General features: G+C 38.9%; 1 protein-coding gene across 9 annotated transcripts in view; it reads right to left on the reverse strand.

Annotated features, from left to right (window-relative positions):
• The window catches only part of LOC140495845 (ecto-NOX disulfide-thiol exchanger 2-like), a 227,290-nt gene that overhangs the window by 96,708 nt on the left and 105,730 nt on the right, over positions 1-24,852 (reverse strand). For 7 of the 9 annotated variants that reach the window (XM_072595025.1, XM_072595018.1, XM_072595021.1 and 4 more), the window contains one exon: positions 11,054-11,197. The exons of 1 other annotated variant lie outside the window; for it this stretch is intronic. Coding sequence is in view for 6 of the 8 variants with exons in the window: in XM_072595018.1 (XP_072451119.1) it covers positions 11,054-11,197 (144 nt within the window). In the remaining 2 variants the exon portion in view is untranslated. Of the gene's footprint in view, positions 1-11,053; positions 11,198-19,189; positions 19,210-24,852 lie in introns of those variants that run through there. One more of the 9 variants, XM_072595026.1, reaches the window with a different exon arrangement.

The raw sequence follows: 24,852 nt of genomic DNA on the forward strand, positions 1-24,852 counted from the left end.
GAGGAGGGCTGTTGTCGGATGCAGAGGGACTTAGATATGATGCAGAGCTGGGCTGAGGAGTGGCAGATGGAGTTCAACCCTGCCAAGTGTGAGGTTGTCCATTTCGGAAGAACAAATAAGAATGCGGAATACAGGGTTAATGGTAGGGTTCTTAGTCAGGTGGAGGAACAGAGGGATCTTGGGGTCTATGTACATAGATCTTTGAAGGTTGCCACTCAGGTGGATAGAGTTTGTAAGAAGGCCTATGGAGTATTATCGTTCATTAGCAGAGGGATTGAATTCAAGAGTCGTGAAGTGATGTTGCAGCTGTACAGGACTTTGGTTAGGCCACAGTTGGAGTACTGTGTGCAGTTCTGGTCGCCTCACTTTAGGAAAGATGTGGAAGCTTTGGAGAGGGTGCAGAGAAGATTTACCAGGATGTTGCCTGGAATGGAGAGTAGGTCGTACGAGGATAGATTGAGAGTTCTCGGCCTTTTCTCGTTGGAACGGCGAAGGATGAGGGGTGACTTGATAGAGGTTTATAAGATGATCAGGGGAATAGATAGAGTAGACAGTCAGAAACTTTTTCCCCGGGTACAACAAAGTGTTACAAGGGGACATAAATTTAAGGTGAAGGGTGGAAGGTATAGGGGAGATGTCAGGGGTGGGTTCTTTACCCAGAGAGTGGTGGGGGCATGGAATGCGCTGCCCGTGGGAGTGGTAGAGTCAGAATCATTGGCGACCTTTAAGCGGCATTTGGATAGGTACATGGATGGATGCTTAATCTAGGTTAGAAGTTCGGCACAACATCGTGGGCCGAAGGGCCTGTTCTGTGCTGTATTGTTCTATGTTCTATGTTCTATGTAGTAGGTAATTGACAGTCTTATTTAATAGGGAAAGAAAATTAAAAAGCAAACTGTCAGGGTTTGAACTGCAAATCAGCAGGAACTATATTTCATTTATCCTGCAGTAAATCTGTTTCTTCCTTCTTGAGAAAAGTCCAAGTGAAAGTGAGCAAGCAAAAAGTTAGAAAATGCACCAATTGATTCAAGTGCAGCTTCTTCCCCGCTGTTATCAGACTTTTGAATGGTCCTTTCATCTTAAATTGATCTTTCTCTGTACTTTCTCTGGGGCTACAACACCATTTTCTGCATTCTAATCTATTATACTGATGTACTGAAGGAAGGTATGATTTGCCTAGATAGCATGCAAAACAATACTTCTTACTGTACCTTGGTACATGTGACAATAATAAATCAAATCAAAACAAAAACAGAATAAATTTCATGTGCATTTTTATGGTATAGACATTGATCAATGTTCCATTCCATTGGGGTGGTAATGAAATGTTGCAAGTTTTATTAATCGTGTTTTGTATTTGTTAAGTAAATGGAATTTAAAATTTTTACTGGAAATAGTTTTATGTTTTGTGTTTAATTAATTAAATTTGTAGGTTATACCAGTGCAATGCAATTTTATAAAGCAATCAGTCATTCTTGTGGTATATGAACAAAAGATTTATGTAATTTCCAATTAATCTATAACAGCTACAAGAATGACCTGATACAAAAGGTCATATTTGTACACTGGATTGTTTACCTACCTTAAGTGCTGAGTATGAGAAGACCCTAAAAAAATTCAAGGTGAATGATGTCCAAGTTTCCCATCCAGCAAGCTCCCAATTTCAGCTAGGGTGGCAGTAAAGATAAAGATAAAGGGGTTGGAAATTTGATCTGTAGAAGGCACATGGGAACTATGCTCTTACAGGCAATACGAGAGTCAGAGGCCACTGGAACTGTTGCTCATAAAACATGCAAATTGTAGAGATATAGAACATAAAAAGGAAAACCAAGGAATGATGTTTTTTTTATAACATTATCTGTGATTGAAGAGAAATAGGGTGTCCAATTTACTGCACAAAACTGAAGAAAATCATCTTTATTTACATAGCTCCTTGGTGAAATAATCTGTCTTTTGACTGGATAAAAAAAGATTTACTGATAGCAGAATGGTCATACATTTTACAAAATGGCAGTGCTCCTAGCTTTCACAACAGGAGTGACGAGACTAAAACTAGCCAAACCTTGTTGCAGCACTATTCTATTTGTCCCATTGAGACTTGCTAAAATTGGTCAAATGAAAATAGTAACAATATGAGCAGATGGTCTATGTCAGCAAGGTATTCTACCACATACTGTTGATTTGCGAGCCAATTTCTAAAAGTAAAGATTGCCATAAACAGTACGCAATTGGTCTCACTTAACAGGATTCTGTGTTGATACTGACTAACAGGACAATGATGTTATGGGCTCAAAGGTTCCGCTTCAAGATCCAGCAACACTGCACACCTCCCTAAATGATACCCACAACAGAAGGCTAATAAGCACAGATAGGCATAAGGCATAAAATTCTGAAACACTACCTTCAGCGAAAGGATGAGAAAGACACATGGTCTGTGCTAGACGAAGGATGCGTGCAGGTAGGAAGGACAGGCCGAGGGTTTCATAAGAGAAGGGCAGGGAAAAATGCAGAGATACTTTCCATACGATTTCATATGATTTCATATGATTTTCCCATTCCTGCAACAGTCTATTAGACTACATAAAAACTTTCTTAGGTTTCCCTGTGTTATGTGTTGGCTACAGTGCGTGAATATGAAGAGGAAGCTTTTTTTTCCTCTACTTTAGATCTTGTCACCGTTATGTACTTCACTATGAAAGGACAGTAACTTGGTGGGATTCATCCATATTAAAGTTTAAATTTTCAATTACATGCATGATTCGAAGTCCCAGGCTATTATTCTTCCGATCTTGCTATTCCACAGTATAACTGGCAGAATTGCTTCAAGCCCATATTGCTCTTTGCTTGGGCTAGGCTGGTCAAACTAACTGAACTGTGAGGGGGATAGGAACATAAGAAAATAGGAAGAGTAGGAGAAGGTCATTTGACCAGTCAAGACTGACCTACTGTTCAATAATATCACAGATGATCTGCTCCAGGCCTCAACTCCCCTTTCATACCAGTTCCTCAAAGGCTTCAAATTCCACAACATTCAAAAATCTACATCCTTTTTAAATAATTTCTAGCTTCTACACCTCTCTGGTGTAAAGAATTTTAAGCCTTGCTTCAATCACTACCTTGTGGAAGACTGATTTTTTTTGCATTCATTTTTAATCAGTGGCCCCTTATTCTGTTACTATGTCTCATATCTTGAGATTCCCCATTAGTACAAACATCAACTCAACATCCCAGCAGCATGGTGGCTCAGTGGTTAGTACTGTTGCCCCTCGCACCAGGGACCAGAGTTTAATTCCAGCCTCAGGCGACTATGCGGAGTTTGCACATTCTCCCTGTGTTGGCGTGGGTTTCCTCCAGGTGTTCTGGTTTCCTCCCACAATCCAAAGATGTTCAGGTTAGGTGACTTGGCCATGCTAAATAGTTCAGAGTGTTCAGGGATGTGTAGGTTAAATGCATTAGTCAGGGGTAAACATAAAGTAACAGGGTAGGGCAATGGGTCTGGGTGGGTTACTCTTCAGAGAGTCGGTGTGGACTTGTGGCGGTTCCCCAAACTGTAAGGATTCTATGAAGTTCTATCCTGTGCGTGCAACCACTCCAAGGGTCTCTGCACGGTGATCAGCATGCTAATACCATGTGCAGCATGGACTCTGATTCTGGAAGTTACTGTCACACATGGACCTAAAAAAACCCATTAGCTGGAATACTGGTCAAGTCCCCTCAGAATCTAGTAAGACCACCCATCAATGAGACCCATCACGAAATCTTCTTAGTTGCTTAGCCGTTCTTGATAAAATAAACAACTTCATCCAAGGAATCAATCAAATGAAGCTCTTTGGAACTGCCTCCAATGCCAGTGTATTCTCTCAAATACAGGGAACAAACCGTACACAATACTCCAGGAGTGGCCTCACCAACCTCAAGCACTGTTGCAACAAAACGTTCCTATTTCTAAAGCACCAATCCTCTAGCAATGAAGGCTAAGATTCTCTATTTGCCTTCATAGTTACTTGCTGTATCTGCATGCAAACGTTTCATGTTTAATGCACAAAAGCACCCAGATAAATCTGTGCTACACCTGCTTTTTGGAGTCTTTTTCCATTTAAATAATTGTCTGACTTTATATTCTGCTTACCAAATTGTATGACCTCATACTTCCCTGCATTAAACTCCTTTCCCCATTCACTCAACCTATGTCCCCTTACAGATTCCTTAAGCCCTCATCACAATATACCTCCTACCTATTTTTGTACAATCAGCAAATTTGGATATGTTACACTCTGCCCTCTCCAAGTTATTAATATAGGTAGTAAATGATTAAGGTCCATGCATGAGCATAGAGGCATTTCACTAGTTACATATATCTAACATGGAAAAGACCCATTAATCCTGACTTTGTCTTTTGTGTTGTAACCAGATCTCAATCCATGTTAACATATAAACCCCCATTACCATGACTTCAATTTTGTGCAATATAGTGGCACCTTATCAAATGCCTTCTGGAAAATATACTACATCTATCAGTTTCCCTTTATGAACTCTGTTGGTTATTTCTTCAAAGAATTGTAGCAAATTTGTCAAACGTGATTTACCTTGCACAAAACCATTTGACACTGATTCTATTAAGCTTTCCTTCATATTTTATTTTTTCTTGAATAATGGCGTCTAGCCTTTTCCTTATGACACAGTAATTTCTTCAATTATGTGATAGTTCCATTCCCATACAACCCCATTCTATACAAAAGTCGTGCAATACAAATAACACTTTGTGTTGTTGATCTAATCGTGTTATAGCCAACACACGTTTTACAAGTTCGCATTTTAGAAACAGCATTCCCAATTCATCATTGCATTACAGCTAATTTATGTTAACGAAAGACACATTATAGCAGACCTTTATTAGGTTAATTGCCTTGCTGTTTCCTGCTTCCTGTCTGTCTCTCAAACAGAGGCACGACAGAAGCAGTTTTCTGAACACTGGAACTCTGTCAGAATTCACTAGGTTCTGTAATATTGTGAGCTATTTCTCGATAATTTCTATAACCACTTCCTTTGAATCCATTCGTGGACGGCATGGTGGCACAGCAGTTAGCACTGCTGCCTCACAGTGCTAGAGACCCGGGTTCAATTCCCGCCTCAGGCGACTGACTGTGTGGAGTTTGCACATTCTCCCCGTGTCTACGTGGGTTTCCTCCGGGTGCTCCGGTTTCCTCCCACAGTCCAAAGATGTGTAGGCCAGGTCAATTGGCCAGGCTAAATTGCCCGTAGTGTTAGGTAAGGGGTAGATGTAGGGGTATGGGTGGGTTGCGCTTCAGCGGGGTGGTATGGACTTGTTGGGCCGAAGGGCCTGTTTCCACACTGTAAGTAATCTAAATTAATCGAATCTAATTGGATGCATGCCAGTTGGAACTGGCTACTTAGAATCAGAGTCATAGAGACGTACAGCACGGAAACAGACCCTTCGGTCTAACTCGTCCATGCCGACCAGATATCCTAACCTAATCTAGTCCCATTTTCCAGCACTTGGCCCATATCCCTCAAAATCCTTCCTATTCATATACCCATCCAAATGCTCATTTCATACACGTACCACCCTCTGTGTGAAAACCTTGCCCCTTAGGTTTCTTTTATATCTTTCCCCTCTCACCCTAAACCTATGTCTTCTAGTTCTGGACTCCTTCAACCCAGGCAAAAAAACCTTGTCTATTTACCCTATTCTTACTCCTCATGGTTTTGTAAACCTCAGCCTCCAACATTCCAGGGAAAACAGCCTCAGCCTCTTCAGTCTCTCCCTATAGCTCAAATCCTCCAACCCTGGCTACATCCTTGTAAGTCTTTTCTGAACCCTTTCAAACTTTCACAACATCCTTCTAATAGGAGGGTGACCGGAGTTGCACACAATATTCCAAAAGCGGCACAACCAATCTCCTGCACAGCTGCGACATGACCTCCCAACTCCCACACTCAACGCTCTATCCAAAAAAGGAAAACAAAAGGTTGGACTGAAGGGTCTGTTTCCATGCTGTACAAGTCTATGACTCTCTACCAAACGTCCCCCTCCAAAATCCCATCCACCCGCAACTCCACCCTTATGGAAGCACTTGTCTGCCTTTAGTTACAATAGTTTGTCAAATACTTTCTCTCATGATAGATACAGTTACAAGATCTTTCCTCCCATTAGTACCTTACTTATCTGTTATCTTTAAAATGTTTATAATTTCCCTTACTCTGAAGACTCATAGAAAACATTGCTTTTAAAATTATTTGCCATTAACCGTTTGCCTAGTTATAAATTCCTCAGTTGCTTCAACCAAGGGTACAACATTTACTCTAGTTATTCTTTCTTTTTCTATACAGAAGCTCTTGCCATTTGATGTTATATTTCTTGCCAATTCACTACCATAATCAATTTTCTTTGTTTTAGTCATCTGACGTTTCCAAAAAAAATTTCCAATCCTCTGGCCAACCATCAGTTTACATCATTTTGTACGCCTTGGTCACTGATTGGATACGCTCCTTGACTGCCTCATTAAATACAGGTGCTCAGTCTTTTCATCGGAACCTCCTTTCTAACCCGAATAAATGTTTGCTGAATGTTATGAATTATCTGCTTGAATGGTTGCCACTGACCTCACTCTGATATTTTTTTTGTTTGTCTATTTTCCCCAGTCTGCTTTAAACAACTCTCTCTTCATACCTTTGAGCTTGTCCTTATTTTTTTAAGTCGAGGATGCTAGTTTGAAACCAGAGCTGCTCTCTTTCAAGCTGAATTTAAAATTCTACCATTGTGTAATCACTACCTCCCAGCAGTTTCTTAACTATGAGCTGTCTTATTAATCCTACTACAAATTATTTACCAGATCCAAAATAGCCTATTCCTGGATATGTTATGTATGCATTGCTCGAAGTAATTATGGCTGATGCAATTTACAAACTTGTCTATCATGTTACAGTTATCCATCTGGTTTGTTTAGTTCATATGCAGATTAAAATCATCCATGACAGTTACATCCCTCACTATGTCCCAATTAACACTTTGTCCTACAGTGAAGCAACTCTTTGGGAGCCTACAGATGACTCCCAGCTCTGACAACTTTCCTTTGCCATTCTTTATTTCCACCAAATCCGATTCTACATTATGATCTGTTTCACTTGTGTCACGACTCGGCACAGCACAGATGCCTTCCTTTATTAACAAAGCTATTCCACCTTATTTCCCTTTTAGCTTATTTTTCCAAGATGTTGAATAATGAGTCCTGGTTTTGGTTCCTTCATTTTCATTTTATTTGTGGGACCTGGGCATCGTTGGATGGCAGCTTTTATTGCCTGTCCCTAATTACCATTCAGGTGGTAGTTCTGAGCTGCCTCTTGAACTGCTGCAGTTCATATGCTGTAAGTAGACCTACAATGTCCACAACTACAATATCTCCATAACATCTGTCAAGTCACTTTTGATTCACAACTGTTCCATTAATTTATCTATCTTGTTGAAACTGCTATGTGCACTTAGATAAAAGTAGTCAAGTCTTTGACTTTTTGACCATTATTACTTACTCTGGTTCTAATTGGTGTATACTTTCTCCCCATCACTATTGGTCTTTAATTTCTTTTTGATTTATTAAGCTTCACTTTAATTGAGCCACCCTCCTCTGCCCTCCTTTCTTCATTAACCTCCAGCTTTCTCCAGCATTGGTGGTAGTGCACTGGGCTGGAACCCATTCTCCTAAACCATCCTTTCAGCCACACATTTATCCATTTAATCTTATTGACCTTATACCAATTTGCACATGACTTAGATAGTAATCTGGAAATTTGTGGTTTTGCTTTTTGAATTCAGCCATAAGATGCTCAGTACCTCTTAGCAGATTTTCTTTCCTATTCCTGCCAACAATAATGGTACCCACCTGGACTACAACAACTGGATCCTCCTTCTCTCACTCCAAATTCCTGTCCAACCCAGAAGAGATACCCTGGACCTTGGCACGAAGTAGGCAACACAGCCTTCAGGACTCTTTATCCTTGCTTCAGAGAGCAGTATCTATTCCCTTAAGTTCAGAGAAATGCTGTACTGCCTTGCTGTTTAAATTTGACTGATACATTTCTTCCCATCCTAATTAATACTGGATATAAAGTTTTACAAGTCCTTTTGATCTTTTAGCAGCTCAAATTTTGAAAACTTTTTTTTTGCTAATGTCAAATTTAGTGACTCAAAACCTTAAATACTAACTATTTTGAACATTGCATTTGGATCTTGCCTCACTTAAGTACAACACCACAGGTCATCAACTTGATGTGTATACAGATGTCACAGTTGAACGAAAAGTCAATGGAGAGCTGCAGACCAGGAAAGCCACACACCACACTGACTAGATACTCAACAGCAGGAGCAACCATCCCAACACCTACAAACGGAGCTGCATCACGGCAGTATTTAAACAGGCCACAACACACTGCAGCACTCAACAACTATAAGAAGCTGAGGAAAAACACCGATACAATGTATTCAGGAACAAATAGTTACCCGATAAGCGCAATCTGCCAATTCCTGCGCAACAGACCTAAACAAGAAGCCACAACACACCTAGAGACTCTAACCACCCGACCATACATCAAAGACATTTCAGAGATGATGATCAGACTACTCTGGCCCCTCGGCATCATGGGAGGTTTGTGGTCCGCCACCACACTGTAACAGCTCCGGATGAATTTAAAGGACCCAGTACCAACAGCCAGCAGAAGGAATGTCATGTACAAAATACCCTGCAAGAACACTCAGCAAAAATTTATTCGGGTTAGAATGGAGGATCCGATGAGAAGGATGAACATCTGTGTTTAATGAGGCAGTCAAGGAGCGTATCCAATCAGTGACCAAGGCGTATAAAATGATGAAAACTGATGGTTGGCCAGAGGATTAGAAATTTTTTTGGAAACACCAGATGACTAAAACAAAGAAAATTGATTATGATCGTGAACTGGCAAGAAATATAACATCAAATGGCAAGAGCTTCTGCATAGAAAAAGAAAGAATAGCTAAAGTAAATGTTGTACCTTTGGATGAAGCAACTGAGGAATTTATAACTAGGCAAAGGGATAATGGCAAATAATTTTAAAAGCAATGTTTTCTATGAGTCTTCAGAGTAAAGGAAATTATAAACATTTTAAAGATAACAGATAAGTAAGGTACTAATGGGAGGAAAGATCTTGTAACTGTATCTATCATGAGAGAAAGTATTTGACAAACTATTGTAACTAAAGACAGACAAGTACTTCCATAAAGGTGGAGTCGCGGGAGAATGGGATTTTGGAGGGGGACTTTTGGTATGTTTTCCTTTTTTGGATACAGCGTAAAGTGTGGGAGTTGGGAGGTCACGTTGCATCTGTGCAGCAGATTGGTTGGGCTGCCTTGGAATATTGTGTGCAATTCCGGTCAACTTCCTATTAAACTTTCACAACATCCTTCTGAAAGGGTTCAGAAAAGATTTACAAGGATGTTGCCAGGTATGGAGGATTTGGGCTTTAGGGAAAGGCTGAAGAGGCTGGGGCTGTTTTCCCTTGAGTGTTGGAAGCTGAGGTTTATAAAATTATGAGGAGAGCGAATAGGGTAAAGAGAGCGAATAGGGTAAATAGACAAGGTTTTTTTGCCTGGGTTGAGGGAGTCCAGAAATAGAGGGCATAGATTTAGGGTGAGAGGGGAAAGATATAAAAGAGACCTAAGGGGCAAAATTTTCACGCAGGGGGTGGTACGTGTATGAAATGAGCTGCCAGACGAACTGGTGGAGGCTGGTACAATTAGAACATTTAAAAGACATTTGGATGGGTATATGAATAGGAAGGGTTTTGAGGGATATGGGCTAAGTGCAGGGAAATGGGACTAGATTAGGTGAGGATAGCTGGTCGGCATGGATGAGTTATACATCTCTATGACTATGACTGCAACAAACATTACATTGGTCAGACAGACCAACTAGACATCAGGATACATGAGCACCAACTAACCACTAAATGATATGACCAACTATCACTGGTATCCAAACACACAGATGAAGAGGGACAGGCCAGATAAAGACATGCATGGGCATTCTTAGAGGCCTGGCATTGAAACCAGAACTCCATTAACAAACATATCGATTTGGACCCCATTTACCAACTTCTCAGAAATAGAATCAGAAATGATATCACCTACCACAACAAACCAAGACACAAATGACAACTGGGACAGAACACCAGCACTTCACCGTAGGCTCACTGATGATGTTACCTAGCATGGTGACGAAATGTCTGAGAACAAGTCTACCAGCTCAGCGAGCTAACTTATAACCTGATCCACAACCTAAGCTACAAATCTTCTCCAAAATCTCAAAGATGTGTATTATAATTTGCAACAATTATAATACTTAGGTTTTCAGTTTGAGAAAGGTATTTTTATTCTTATGTGCTCAATTATCATTCATACTAAAGTATGATAGAAATTGAACATTCAGATGGTTAATTATAGCTGAAATCAATTTCAGATGTCATCCATTTTTAAACCATATACAAAAGTTTTACAATCAGATGCATGCCTTTCCTAATTATATTCTTATAAAATGCTGTGATTGTTTAACTTAATGAGAAGAGATTAAGAAAATTATAAAATTATATATTCTCTTATTACCTGCTTTTGAATAGCATGTTAAAGCAAAGCTGTGCCAGCCAATTCAGATACTGTTCCAAGTATGGGAGATCTTTTGATGTCCTGGCCAGCATTACTATCTCAACCAAAAGAAAAACAGATTATGTGGGCATTGGGCCACTATTTCAGGCATCTTGCTGCACAAATTACCTGCTGCACTTGGCTATTAAACAATGACTTCAGCTTGAAGGTAATCCTTTGGTTGTAAAGTAAATTTGCAAATTATGAGAATGTATTCTGGTATATAAGTGAACTTGTTTTCTTCCAGCATATAGAATCTTTGTCATAGTTTTAATGCAATAATAGTACATCACGACAATTTGATGGTCTGTACATTTTCTGTTGTACTTCAGATTAAGCTGGAACTGAGAGCATTTCTGCTGTTACCTGCAGATGTATTATTCCGTCTCCTTTTCTTGATTGGTTCATTAGAGGGGACGATAGAACATTCTGTCACCAGTGGTTCATTTGAATCATTAAACTGCAGCGGTTCATCATTGTTTGCAGGATCGAAGGACAGCTGGTTATATCCTTTGGAAGCCAAAGAATAAGGATAGAATATTAGTCTCTGTAGACAAAGAGATATCTGTTGACTAATGATCAAACAGGTATAACTGAGCTACATCATTCAGCTATTGGATGTTATCCTCAAGCTAAATGATTGAAAACGTATTTATTTTTCATAACAAAGAAAACAGCATACAGAGAATTTTATAGGAAACCTTTATTTTCTCTTGAAATTCTAAGATATAACAGTCCTGTTAAAACTTTGATACTTTACAAATACTCTTCAATGTTCTCAATTCATCACTATTCTTAAAATCCAAGAAAACGTCCACAGTTGCAAGAACCATGTTTATTTACAACTTCATGTGGGACTGCAAACTTGTTACAACCATAATACAAGGAGGTTCCCCAATATGTTATTATTCAGATGGGAAACTGTTAAGGTCCTGGCTGAGGTGGGATAAATTGGTTACTCCTTCTTCATGATCTACACCTTTGCTTGGTTGCAACAAGGTTAGTTTAAAAACTTTCCTTGTGGACACCTATCTCCCCGAATGCATGTTTTTAAAATGAGCCAATTTAAGCTGAAAGAAACACAGAATACTGGAAAAACTTGGTTGGTGTGGTAGCAACTATGAAGGGTGAAAGAGAGTTAATGTTTCAAGTCAGTTATAACTTTTCCTCAAAATTGAAAGGTATTGGATGATTTTGGGTAGAGGTAGAGGAACATCAAGGGAGCAGATGGTGGAGAGGGCCAGTGGAACAGGTAGAAGGGTTGCTATTGGTGGTGACAGTGGAAAAGAGATATGAAATAGTTGTGAATTTAGGCATGAAAAAAAGAGAGAGAATAGGTCAATTTTAACTAGGCTTTCTTGAACTAACAATGAGCAATTTTTCAAATATGAAAAGAAAAATTCTAACTCAACACTCAAACAAATTAGAAGAGTCAAATTCAAAAAGATAAAAAGTTTAAAAATATACACATGGATCATATATTTTGAGTCTGATAGCAAAGGAAAGTGCCAAGGATCCAGGGAAGTTTGGCGAATTGGATTCAGAATTGACTGAGTTGCAGGAAGAGGAGGGTGAAGGTCGTGGGGCATTTTTGTGACTAGAAGCCTGCAAGGACCAGTGTTGGATTCTTTGCTGTTTTGGGTAAAATAAATAACTTGGATTGAAATGTAGGAGGGTTAAATAGTAAGTTTGAGGACGACATGAAAATTATTGGGATTGTAAATAGTGTGAGGGATAGTCTTAGGAGGATATAGATGGGGTGGTTAGATGGGCATACAGAATTCAATGTGGCATACAGAATTCAATGTGGCCAAGTGTTAAATGATCCATTTGAGCATAATAAACAAGTCAAGGAAGTACTTGATGAGTGTTAAGACTCTGGAAAGCACAGAGGATCAGAAGGACCTGAGTGTGCACGTCCACATGTCCCTGAAGTGAGAGAGACTGATGGATAAAGTGGTTCAGGCAGCATATGAGATATGTACCTTTATTAGCCAAGGCACAGAGTTTAAGAACAGAGAATTTACATCAGAATTGTATATAATGTCAGTGAAGCCTTAGTTAGAATATTGTCTACAGTTCAGGAAACCACATTATAGAAGGGATGTGATTGCACTGGAGAAGATGCAGAGAGAAATTCTTCAATGTCACTTCCTAATCTCTTCAAACAAGGTGGTAAGGGCCATGGGCACATGGAATATCAGTTCCCCCAAGCCCACTAGCAGCAGTAGTTTAAGATGGCTCATCACTAACCTACAAGGACAATTACAGATGGATAATAACTGAGTCTTACCAGCAAACTTATGAACGAGTTTTTAAAAAGTCCTTAAAGTGCTCTCCTTTGATGCACATTTAACAGAATTCGTATTAGTACAGAAAGTAAAAGAGTAAACAGACTATAAACTAAGGTGATTAATACTTCTCTGAAGACCTTTTGTTTTAAATTATCATTGAACCATAGTGAAAAACAGTAAAATAAATCTATAGATCATAAGTTTTACAGCAAGTAAAAGCAGCATGTCTTCTGACATTTCCCTTTTATCTTAAACAAAATATTGTTGAATTAATTGCTTATTCCAGTGATGGCTTAAGTGCCTGCAGGCATTAGAGAAAAACAAAACATTTCTTTATGCAAACTATTTCCAATCACTGGGCCTCAATTCATCAAGCTTCTTCAATGCATTAGCAATGAGGTCCAACAGAATTTTATTCCCTGGAAATATCATTTCTCTCATTTATGTTATTACAATCATGTAAACATAAACACATTTCAGTTACATCAATAACAACTTCCACATTTTACTCACTTTTTACTGCTGCTAATGACATCAACTAACATTTGTAGAAAAACTGGTAAAGTCTGAAAGACATCTTAACACTGACTGAATAAGAGTCCCTCTTTCAATAAGGAGTATTCTCATTCAGCGACACTCCAACAAATATACTCGAGTCAAAAATTCCAAGATTGGAACAGAGCACAAGCAAGGGAACCAGAAAATAGGTCAGATCAAGTCTGTAATCAAATTTTGCAATTTTCAGAAGTCATGGGTCAATTTTCAGCTCATTCAAATATTTGCTCCTCCAACCAATCTCAAGGGTTGTAACTGGAGCGCTTCCACGCTACTATGAGGGATCAGTTTTAAAAAAACATTAGCAGAACTGACTTCAGTTTAATGTTGAACCTTGCTGAAGCAACATGAAAGTCTCCAAAACTTGCCAGAAATAATGTATGCTATCTCAGTGAAGATTGATTGCTTTGTGAACAAAATAATGAATCCCATTGCTTCTGTTCATACGGACAAAATTCGCAGGGATGACTAAGTGGAGCAACGGGGCAAATTGGATCTTTGGGCAAGTGGATCTGTGAAAGATCTGCAAATTTATCTTTTCAATGCCAGCTGCCACCTCAAATATCTAAAGACTCAATTGTTGCAATTTGGAATAGGGTTAGAATAGCTCTTGACTTGATTGGCTAAGGATTCTGTTCCAACTCACATTCAAACTTTCAGCTTCACATTCCCAATCTACACGCAATGGGAGATGGGGGATGAACATTGTTCAAATTAAAGGCACTAAACTACAAAGTTTTAGTCTGTCAACTTCAAGAGAAACATCAATGTAGAGGGGAATTATTCATTATTTAAAATACTGCTAACTTTCATTCATATAGATTTTAGAAGAAACAGATCCTTACTTGGATTACTGAATCATTTGGACCAGTTCCGGCCTTTTCAATCTAACTCTTGATCCACTTGTTAGCGGATTCATAAAACCTTGCCCATATGAGATAACTATATCTAGTTTCTCGTCCTCTTTTGCCTGTGAACATTGGCTTTCTACTTATTTTCTAACCAAAACTGTACACGTGTATCAGTGTTCAACCATTCAAACACTGAAATAGTTCCACAAAACAGCATCACTGCTTAACCATGTTCAAAACAATTCCTGTATCTACCAAATTACATGGAACAATCTTCCATAATTTATTTTTAAATCTATGAATACTGACATCAAACAATGGCTTTCGAGAAGCGTGCGTGCTAAATGGCACAGAGATGTACATAACCATTTGGTATTGGTACCTACTAAGAGTATTTAAAAAAGAAACCTAATCTGAAACGTTTTTTGGTAGTCCTTCAGGGAATGGGACATAAATACAGTTATAGTGTAAATTTTATTATTATTATTATTAAACACTATTAAACTTAATATTAGTGGGTGCACTCTACAAAACCTGTGGCTTAATATTAAGACATAATGCCTTAACTTTACATCTGATTGAGTCACTTCTTCATTGAGCAAAGGGTCCACGAGGCTCAAACAAAGGTGCATTCAAATAGATTGACCTCAAAATGTACATGACATAAAAATCTTTTTAAAAGGAACCCTCCTAAAGCTACAGTAATTTAATATGTGTAGTGGTACTCATGGCTTAGCACATTGCCTTTGAAATTTTAGATCCATTTGTTAAGTCCAATTCGGACCAAGAAGATAAAGATAAAGACTCACCATCAAGGTCTTTGTTTTAGATAAGGTTGACGAGGCAACCTGGTTTGTAGTGTTTTGGATCCATATCATAATGATGCTTGCAATTTAAAAATTAACTGTCGACATTATTCTGAAACCAATAATATAGTACATGTTGCAGGAATTGGCATAGGGGTTTGTCTTAAGTGAGGAGAATACACAAGATATTTGTTTGAAGAAATACATACTCTTATGAATAATATTCTTGTAAATGGCCTCACTTTCTCATGTTGGGGTCTTTCAACAATTTTCAACCATGTTTATGTAAGGACCTGGACAATAATTTTCCAACATGTAGATAAATAAAACAGGTTACATATTTAAAGTTTGTCGCAATTACAAATGATAACTATAAAGAAACTTGGACATAGGATGGAGGTGGGGTGGGGGGGTATGAGGTAGAAATTCAGCAGAAGGTGCAGAGAATGGCCTTCAACAGCAACACCAACCACTTACAAATACTAGCTCCCAAAATCAGACACTTAGCTCAGTCATAAAGGGTTGTCCCTTCACTCTGAGGCTGTGCCCTCGGGACTGATCCCCTCCTTCTATTGCAGACATCTTTTCCACATCCACTTAATCCAAGTTACTCCATATTTTAAGTTTCAATCACCCCCCCCCCCCACCCACCCCTTGCCCCCTCCCAAACTCCATCCAGCGTAGCCCCTGATTCATCAACTGTTCCTGGTGTGACAAACCTGTCATCCCCAGGATCACCCTTGTAAACCTCTTTTGGATCCCTTCTAAGGCCAGCACATTCCCTTCTGAGATATGGCGCCTAAAACTGCACTCAATACAGGTAGTTATCCTATAATGCACATTTATTAAATAGGATTTATCTGGAACATGATTTGTGAATTGCCAACCTTTTTTTAAATAAATCGAATTCCCGTTTGCTGTTATGCAATTCTCATCCTGGGCATTAGGTGTCACAGTGAGCGGAGGATTGGACTCCACATCACATGATCAGTCAGTTTATCCCTTTCTTGTGAAGAGCTTCATGAAAGGTACGGTGAAATGTTTGTGCTAGTAAACTTGGAAAACCTTAATTAAATTGGCACTACAGCCAGAGGACAAGAAGCTGGAAGCAATCTATTGATTGAGAAACTTACAGTTGAGATAAGGGTGACATTTCACTGGAATTGACTAACAGTAAAAAGGACGAAGTTAAGCAGCGGTTTGAAACTTAGCTTTGTTATACAGTCATAAAATCATAGAGATGTACAGCATGGAAACAGACCCTTCGGTCCAACCCGTCCATGCCGACCAGATATCCCAACCCAATCGAGTCCCACCTGCCAGCATCCGGCCCATATCCCTCCAAACCCTTCCTATTCATATACCCATCCAAATGCCTCTTAAATGTTGCAATTGTACCAGCCTCCACCATTTCCTCTGGCAGCTCATTCCATACACATACCACCCTTTGCGTGAAAAAGTTGCCCCTTAGGTCTCTTCTATATCTTTCCCCTCTCACCCTAAACCTATGCCCTCTAGTTCTGGACTCCCCGTCCCCAGGGAAAAGACTTTGTCTATTTATCCTATCCATGCCCCTCATAATTTTGTAAACCTCTATAAGGTCACCCTTCAGCTCCAGGGAAAACAGCCCAACCTGTTCAACCTCTCCCTATAGCTCAAATCCTCCAAGCCTGGCAACATCCTTGTAAATCTTTTCTGAACCCTTTCAAGTTTCACAACATCTTTCCGATAGGAAGGAGACCAGAATTGCACACAATATTCCAGCAGTGGTTTAATCAATGTCATGTACAGCCGCAATATGACCTCCCAACTTCAATACTCTGACCAATAAAAGAAAGCATACCAAACGGCTTCTTCACTATTCTATCCACTTGCGATTCCACTTTCAAGGAGCTATGAACCTGCACTCGAAGGTCTCTTGGTTCAGCAACACTCCCTAGGACCTTACCATTAAGTGTCTAAGTCCTGCTAAGATTTCCTTTCCCAAAATGCAGCACCTCGCATTTATCTGAATTAAACTCTATCTGCCACTTCTCGGCCCATTGGCCCATCTAATCAAGATCCTGTTGTAATCAGAGGTAACCTTCTTCGCTGTCCACTACACCTCCAATTTTGGTGTCATCTGCAAACTTACTAACTATACCTCTTATGCTCACATCCAAATCATTTACATAAATGACAAAAAGTAGAGAACCCAGCACAGATCCTTGTGGCACTCCACTGGTCACAGGCCTCCAGTCTGAAAAACAACCCTCCACCAACACCCTCTGTCTTCTACTTTTGAGCCAGTTTTGTATCCACATGGCTAGTTCTCCCTGTATTCCGTGAGATCTAACCTTGCTAATCAGTCTCCCATGGGGAACCTTGTCAAACGCCTTACTGAAGTCCATATAGATCACATCTACCGCTCTACCCTTATCAACCCTCTTGGTTACTTTTTCAAAAAAATCAATCAAGTTTGTGAGACATGATTTCCCATGCACAAAGCCATGTTGCTGTTTGTATTAAGAGCTTTCTTTCGCTCTCTTTATTTTAAAAAAAAGTATATTTAGATTTTAAAGAATATCTGCAGACTCATGTGAATCTAACTAATCACTATGGTAACCAACTGCAGTTTGGACATGGTCAGTCAGCTTCTCAGGGTGGCCAGAGTCAGGAAACTCTGCACGTAGTGAGCGAGGGAGAGCAAAGTGGGTAGCACACTGTTATGTTTGGTGCATGTTTGGGGATGTCCTGAGAGGATGAGTAGGCTGTGCAGGAAAGATTCAGGGTTAGTCAGGGTCAGATGTTAGTGAATAAGTGAGTAGAGATGATGTTGCAAGAATTGGTGGTTACAGTGACAGAGATAGAGAGTGAGTGTGAGGTATCAATGAGAAAATGGTGGAACTATCACTGGCAGAGTGGAGGTGGCCAGTGATCTTCCTACATTCTGTGCATTCCTTCAGATGGTTGAGACTGCACTGGTCTGGATGATAACCCTGATCCAGGTTGGCATAGCTCCAGCTGAATGATGTCCCCTTTTGGCCTGGGAGAAAAGGACACCCTGCCACTGCAACACCCCATCCCCATCAGCAGCATCTCTGCGTCACTCCCCACAAAGAGAGGCACCAATTTTCCATTGTCTGCCATATCCAGGGTCAATGTCAGGAACCATACAGGGCAGCTCCAGACTGACACCTCTTATCTGGGTGCACGATATCCTTTTAAAGATGGTGCTGCACCATGGATATTGGTCAATTCTAGGATATCCAGGAAGTGGGGACTTGTTTTGGAAATAACACATGGTATGATGACACTAGAATGTGTGAGAGGGGCACCAAAGGATGGAGTAGGTAATAAATCAGACGGGTGTTGTAAAATTAGGTGATAGACGCCCCCCTTGCATCATGATGTGAATCCCTCTGGAAAACTTGACAAAATTGACATTTAGTGGAAGAAATTAAGATTTAGCCCTTGATCTATCAAGACAGATTTCATTCTGGGATCTGACTTGCGCAATGTTACCATCAGATGGGATCAGAAGACTGGCTACAATGTCGTGTAGCCAGCAGGTACAGATGCCAATCGAGAGCAATAATTTTAAGATTCTGATGATTTGCACTATACAGTACTATATAACAGGTCAAAATTTACTTAGATTGTGTTATTATTTCTGTTAGGCTAGCTAGTATTTTTGTTTCAATTTTTGCTGGTATTTTTGGTGGCTCACTCCTAACCTGATGTTATGGACCAGGCCAGACCCCCTCAAAACATTTTAAGAAGGTAGCCCAGACCCTAACTTTAGTTGTTTAGGTAGATGTAAGGTGGATATTCCAGGAGTGATGCAGCTGGTCAAACCACTCAGATTTAAACAGAAGAGAATTTATTTACAGACGACTGAATGAAACATGAACAAAAGAGAATCTGTGAAAATCCAGCTAACTCTATCGCAACTTAATGATGCTGTTCCAATTTCCTGCAACATTCTGTTATGAAGGAGTAAAAATGGTAATGTACCTTTAAGAGAGTAAAAAGCTAGCAGAACTACCTGACCGCACCAAGTGTTCTGAACAAGATATAGCGTAACCTTTTAGTCCAACAGCTAGTGTAGCTGGTTGCCTGAAGACAAAGACAAAATTGAATTAGGCCAATCAGTTTAAATTATACCCTAAAAATACCAAACTCCAATCAAATTTGAATTTAGTATATTGACAATATTAAAAGCCAGTGACACAATCAGATGCTTTGGGGGTATAAGACCAGGAAAAATTGAATAGTTGAGGGAGAACTGCTAAGCAACCAACATGTGCAGACTGCCTGGAGAATAGCTCTCCTAAAAAGTACCTCGATCAGTGACTGCGAAACAGAAATCCCTAAGAAGAAGAAAAGACGACAGAGGAAGATATAAAGAGAAGATTCGACAGCTGGGTTTTATCAGACTAGTATTGTAGAAGGGGAAAGTAAAAGATAGGCTAGAGAAAGTTGTAAATAGTTGTTAGTTAACTATTCTCTGTTATACTTTAAGAAATAAAGTTGTTAATTTTTGCTTTAAATAGTTCTTGGCCTCTCGAACTTTCACAGATTACAGCACGGGATAAATCTTTTGTGTTGCTGGTTTAAATTAAGCAGGAGGGTTTACCGATGTCGTAACAATCTGCATTGGCAACAAAGGTCAGTTCAAACCCAGGTTCTTGCAGGAGAGGTGTTAGAGAGAGAAATTTAGCCTGGAACATCTGTTGAACCAAGGAACTTTTTCTCCCAGCAGTTTCAAACAAACTGCTTGCTAAAACCCAAAGCCAAACCAAAATAAAACCCCAAACTGGGGAGAACTAGCCACTCCCTTTTCATTATACAAATGTTAAAAAAAACCTAAAAGCCTTTTCCTTCATTGTTGCCTTAGACAGTATATGTTAGCCATTAGCAAGGTCTCCTGATCTTGCTGATGACCTGAACACACTGCCTCAGCTTAGACTTGGATTCTTGGCCTCAGCACAGACCCAATGTGACAATCTCTTGGCCCGGCATGGCCTCAGTATGGACTTCCAGCCTTGGGATCATTCCAAAGTGGTCTGCTCACATAGAGAGCCTCGTGCTAATGCCTGGTGTGGACGAGAGGCTAGGTGCTGGCATGGACGGGGTTGGAAGGACAGTTAATCTGAATTTTTTACTACTTCATTTTCTTTTTTTACCCCTCTTAAAAATTTGTACCTAAGAATCTGTACCAAGGTAACTTTGCATCTAAGATGGTGCAATTTGTAAATTTTTCATTATACTCATTGGAGTACATGTAACAATAAAGCCAATTCTGATTCCAATACCTATTTTTATGTCATCTGCAAACTTAGCAACAATGCCTTCAGTTTATTCATCCAGATTGTAAATGTATGAAGTGAATAGTCGTGGTCTCAATAGGGACACCTGCATGGATTCCATGTATTAGGCTGGGAAAAAGTTCTTAAAAATGGGATTTATGCATCAAAAGGTGAAATCCAAGTTAGGGATAATAAAAGATTATTAGATATACAAAAGACCAAGTGGAAGCATTATTTGAAAGGGATGCAGTAGCAAATGGACAGACACAATACTGAAGTGTTCAGTATTGTTCAATGTTCCCAATCAAAATGGTTCATAAGATTTACAGGTAAACAACAGACAAAACATTGATGTCAGGGATTAAGAATGTTTGAAATTGATGAGGACAGGCAAACACCAGGGATTGATCAAGCAACACCAGAATATCTAACAGCCTTAAGAGAAACAGAATTAGAAGTGATGACAAAAATTTGTGATTGAATATGCAAAGAGTAAGTGATTTGAGACATTCATTAAAAAGGGAAAGTCGCCACAGTCCCAGAGGACCATAGAACCGCTTGCTCATGAGAGACACACACAGGTGGTGGTTTAACCTGAGGGTCACCATGTCTCAAGCGAGGGGCAAAGTTGAGAAGATAGGACCTTCATATTGTTGTCCCATTTCTGTATCAATTGAAGCAAACACTCAGACACAGTATAGCTCTACCTTCATCTTTTTTCCGAGCCCTGGAGAGAGAGCCATTAGTCATGTACACAAAGACATGAGTTCTCTGTCTTCTCTTGAACAGCAGATTCTTAAGGAATTATCTAGTCACTTACAGGGGGCAGCACCCAAATAATGCAATATCTCTATTGATTGGGTGACTGTTATAATCAGCAAGCATCAACAGTAAAGATTAAGCCATCTGGCATTACACAATAGATGTTCTTCGCCTCATTAAACCACTACCCTTATCTCCAGCACTTCGTTGTTTACTGCAAGTTCTTATCTGGTCAAAGTCATGCTAGCTGAGCCTTTGTCAAGCAACCCTAAACTTAACTCTTCCCCTACATTGCTCACACCTTATACACTTTCTTAACTGTAAACTCAGTGCAGGAATTAAACCTGTTGGCGTTATTCTGCAACCCAAACTAATCATTCAGCCAATTGTGCTAACTAATCCCTATTAGCTTAGTCAGGTGGATGGTTGGTTTGTTATGCAATGATACCAGAAACATGGCTTCAATTCCCACTTCAGCTAAGGTTACCATGAGGACTCTTTCTCAACATGTCCCATCAGCTGAGACCCCAGGTTAAATGACATCTCTTAGTTAACTTTTTTGTTCACCAAGGACCTAAAGCATCGGTGAGCAATCATTTTAAAAACTATAAGCTGAACAGGCAATCCTACGAAAGTGATTTAGAAAATAATAACAACGTAATAACAAATTTGAAGGAGAATTGGTGAAGTACAGTCAGACCTGGAGTAGGAATTAGAGAGACTATTTTAGGAAAGAAAATATAAATATCTCAAAGTAACCAATAATTTTCACGTTACTGATATATGACACTTACAGTAAAGATTAATTTATACAGAGCCTATTTGAGGCCAAGTTAAAAGCATGAAAGCCTTCAATATTATGGCATCAACCACTTTCCATGGCAGTGAATTCCACAAGCTCACCACACTCTGGGTGAAGAAATTTCTTTCCAGTTCAATCTTAAATGGCTAACACCATATTGTAACATTATGGCCTTATCTATGTCGGGATAGTGAGGAGAAATGGCAATGAAGTTCATGATCAATTATGTTACAGAATGGTAGCGCACGTAAGAAGATTAAATGGCCTACTCTACTCCTTTGCTCATTTTCTATTTGTAGTGCTGTACATCTGTTGCATTACTAATGTAAATAACCTTGCCTTTCGAGCATTACCCATTTTAAGTAGTTCATAACCTTTGATAAAAATTTGACAAAGAATTAGCAGCTAACCACGTTGTTTCGAGCATCGTGTCGACAATAGATGATTACAGGAGAGTTAAAGTGGTCATTGTTCCCAGAGGATCATAGGCTGCTCTTTTATTAGAGAGTGGTGACTGATGGTGAGTTTAACCTAACAATAGAATGCCTCATGGGGGTCAGTTAGCTCAGGTGGCTGGTTTGTGTTGTAGAGTTATGCCAACAGTATAGGTTCAATTTTGGCTGAGGTTTATAGAAGCACTCTCCTTCCTAACCTTTCCTTGCTTGAAGCCTGGTGACTCAGGTTAAACTACCAGTCTTCACTCTCCCATGAAACAGCAGCCCTATGGTTTGGTAAGACTATAGTGACTTTACCTTTACGCTTTACATCATGCTTCAGGCAAGAGGTGAGGCTGAGAAAGCGGAATTTACGGTAACAGACTGTTGGCATCTCTGCACTGTAGACAAGCCATCCAACCAAACAACTCCTTGTAGAAGGAGTAAGGAACTGGCCAGTCTGAACACGTGAAACATAAACGTTCTTCATACTCCCCATCTCACTAATTTCAGGTTGAAAAATGTAAATCTAAATGCTTAATTTTGACACATTTTGTATTATTTTGTCCTTTGAATTATTACCTTTATTTTTAAAAATTGCAACATTTACTTTAAGTAACTGTTCCAGACAATTGCAATTAAGAAGTTACATAATCTGTAAAGTAACCAGTGTTCAAATTAATTTAAATTCCAATTAATTGTTTTTTCTTTTGCCACTGTGCTAAAGTCAACATCTTAAGTGTTACTTAATTATAAAGCAATTGGCATTGTTATTAATGTTATGAGCTTTTCAAAGATACAAGTTCTCAAGCATTTGCCCATGCAGTGAAGCATGTTCAAAATTAATTATTGTAGCCACCATTGCAGATGGTAGTGTACTTTAGAAAATGGGTTATATTTTAAACTTTTTTGAAGCTTTATTAACTTACTGATTTTGTTATAATTTTATTTCATGAAGCCACGTTAAAGAAAACAATTAATAAACTTTGTGTTAGATTTGAATTTTTATCAAGTGTTTGAAATTGTGTGAAGATTGCAAGTTTCCCTTTTGGCTATTGATCACTCTTTTACTCAGAATTATTTAAAACTCTTATGTCGTTATTTATATTGTATAGCACAATTTTCCAAAGCAGCTTCGGATAGCTTTCCCAACTTAGTTGGATAATATCTGAAATAAATTGGCAATTCAACCTTATTTTATGGTTTAGCTTTCTTAACATCTGTCAAAGGAAAAAATAACATTTTTAGTTCGGTGACAAAGTAATTTTGCAAAGTCAAATTAAAATCGAGATGGTACTAATGAAATAGTACACCAAAAAACAGTTCAAACAGAATTCATTTCACACTAACATTTTATCTTTTTTTTTCATGATTTAAATGTGAACTAACAGTAGTCTGTAGATCAATACTGATGTCCTCAAGCACTGCTGGAACCCTTTTACTGGCCAATAGACTAAGTGCCCTCATACTGTTTATTTGAAATAACACGGACAACCTAAACTGTAACAGTTAGTTCACTTGGTTGCTAACTTGGATAAATTAATTCCCAGCACCATCAAATATAAAGGACAATCATGACATACAGAAAATAGATTTTAATTCAAAAGACAACTCAATTCCCTTCGATTTTCTCATTATTGTATTTCAGCCATAAACACCAGAACATATCTGTGTTGACTTCTAAAACAATATTAAAATAGGTGACTGTGTCTAATTAATTTGACTAGTGAGACTTCAGCATTTATATTTTGATGCTATGTTTTTAGCATTTCTCCTCATACATGCACCATGCGAATGCCGATGAATTCCATTGTTAGGAGTTGTGGTGACGAACACATTGTGTCTAAGTGAATTCTGTAATATTGCTGCAGCAAATTCAACATCTTAGAGCCTGAAGTAGTTTTAGGCTAATTGGTCCACAGACTTCACTGAGTTTTCCATTTTTTATCATTTGTCTGAAAAAACTGAATATCAGTGTCTTTTGATAATCGTATATATCCTATTGTTTCCATTTGCATGCAATTACTCTTTTTGCTGACAGCTAATTACTGCAAATTTCATAATTGGGGTGCTCAAGGATTTAGTTTTGTTCAATAGTAGACAAAATGGATTGGAAGCTACTGAATTTACTGACAGCTTATTACGAGTTATCCACTGTTGACCCTGATATTTTCTCCATTAATTTGCTGCCAATGTCAACTATGCTCACTATTTTAAAACAGCTAAACTGTGAAATGGTATCGAAGGGAATTCTAATTTATTTAACTGTTTAATTTTAAAAGGTGGTCAGGTAGTGGATTGTTTCCATGACCAATATTTAATGTCTCATTTATTTACTGACCCTTTGACAAAATGAAAAATATTTTTTCT

The sequence above is a fragment of the Chiloscyllium punctatum genome, chromosome 25 (assembly GCF_047496795.1).
Source record: "Chiloscyllium punctatum isolate Juve2018m chromosome 25, sChiPun1.3, whole genome shotgun sequence".
Lineage (NCBI taxonomy): Eukaryota > Metazoa > Chordata > Chondrichthyes > Orectolobiformes > Hemiscylliidae > Chiloscyllium > Chiloscyllium punctatum.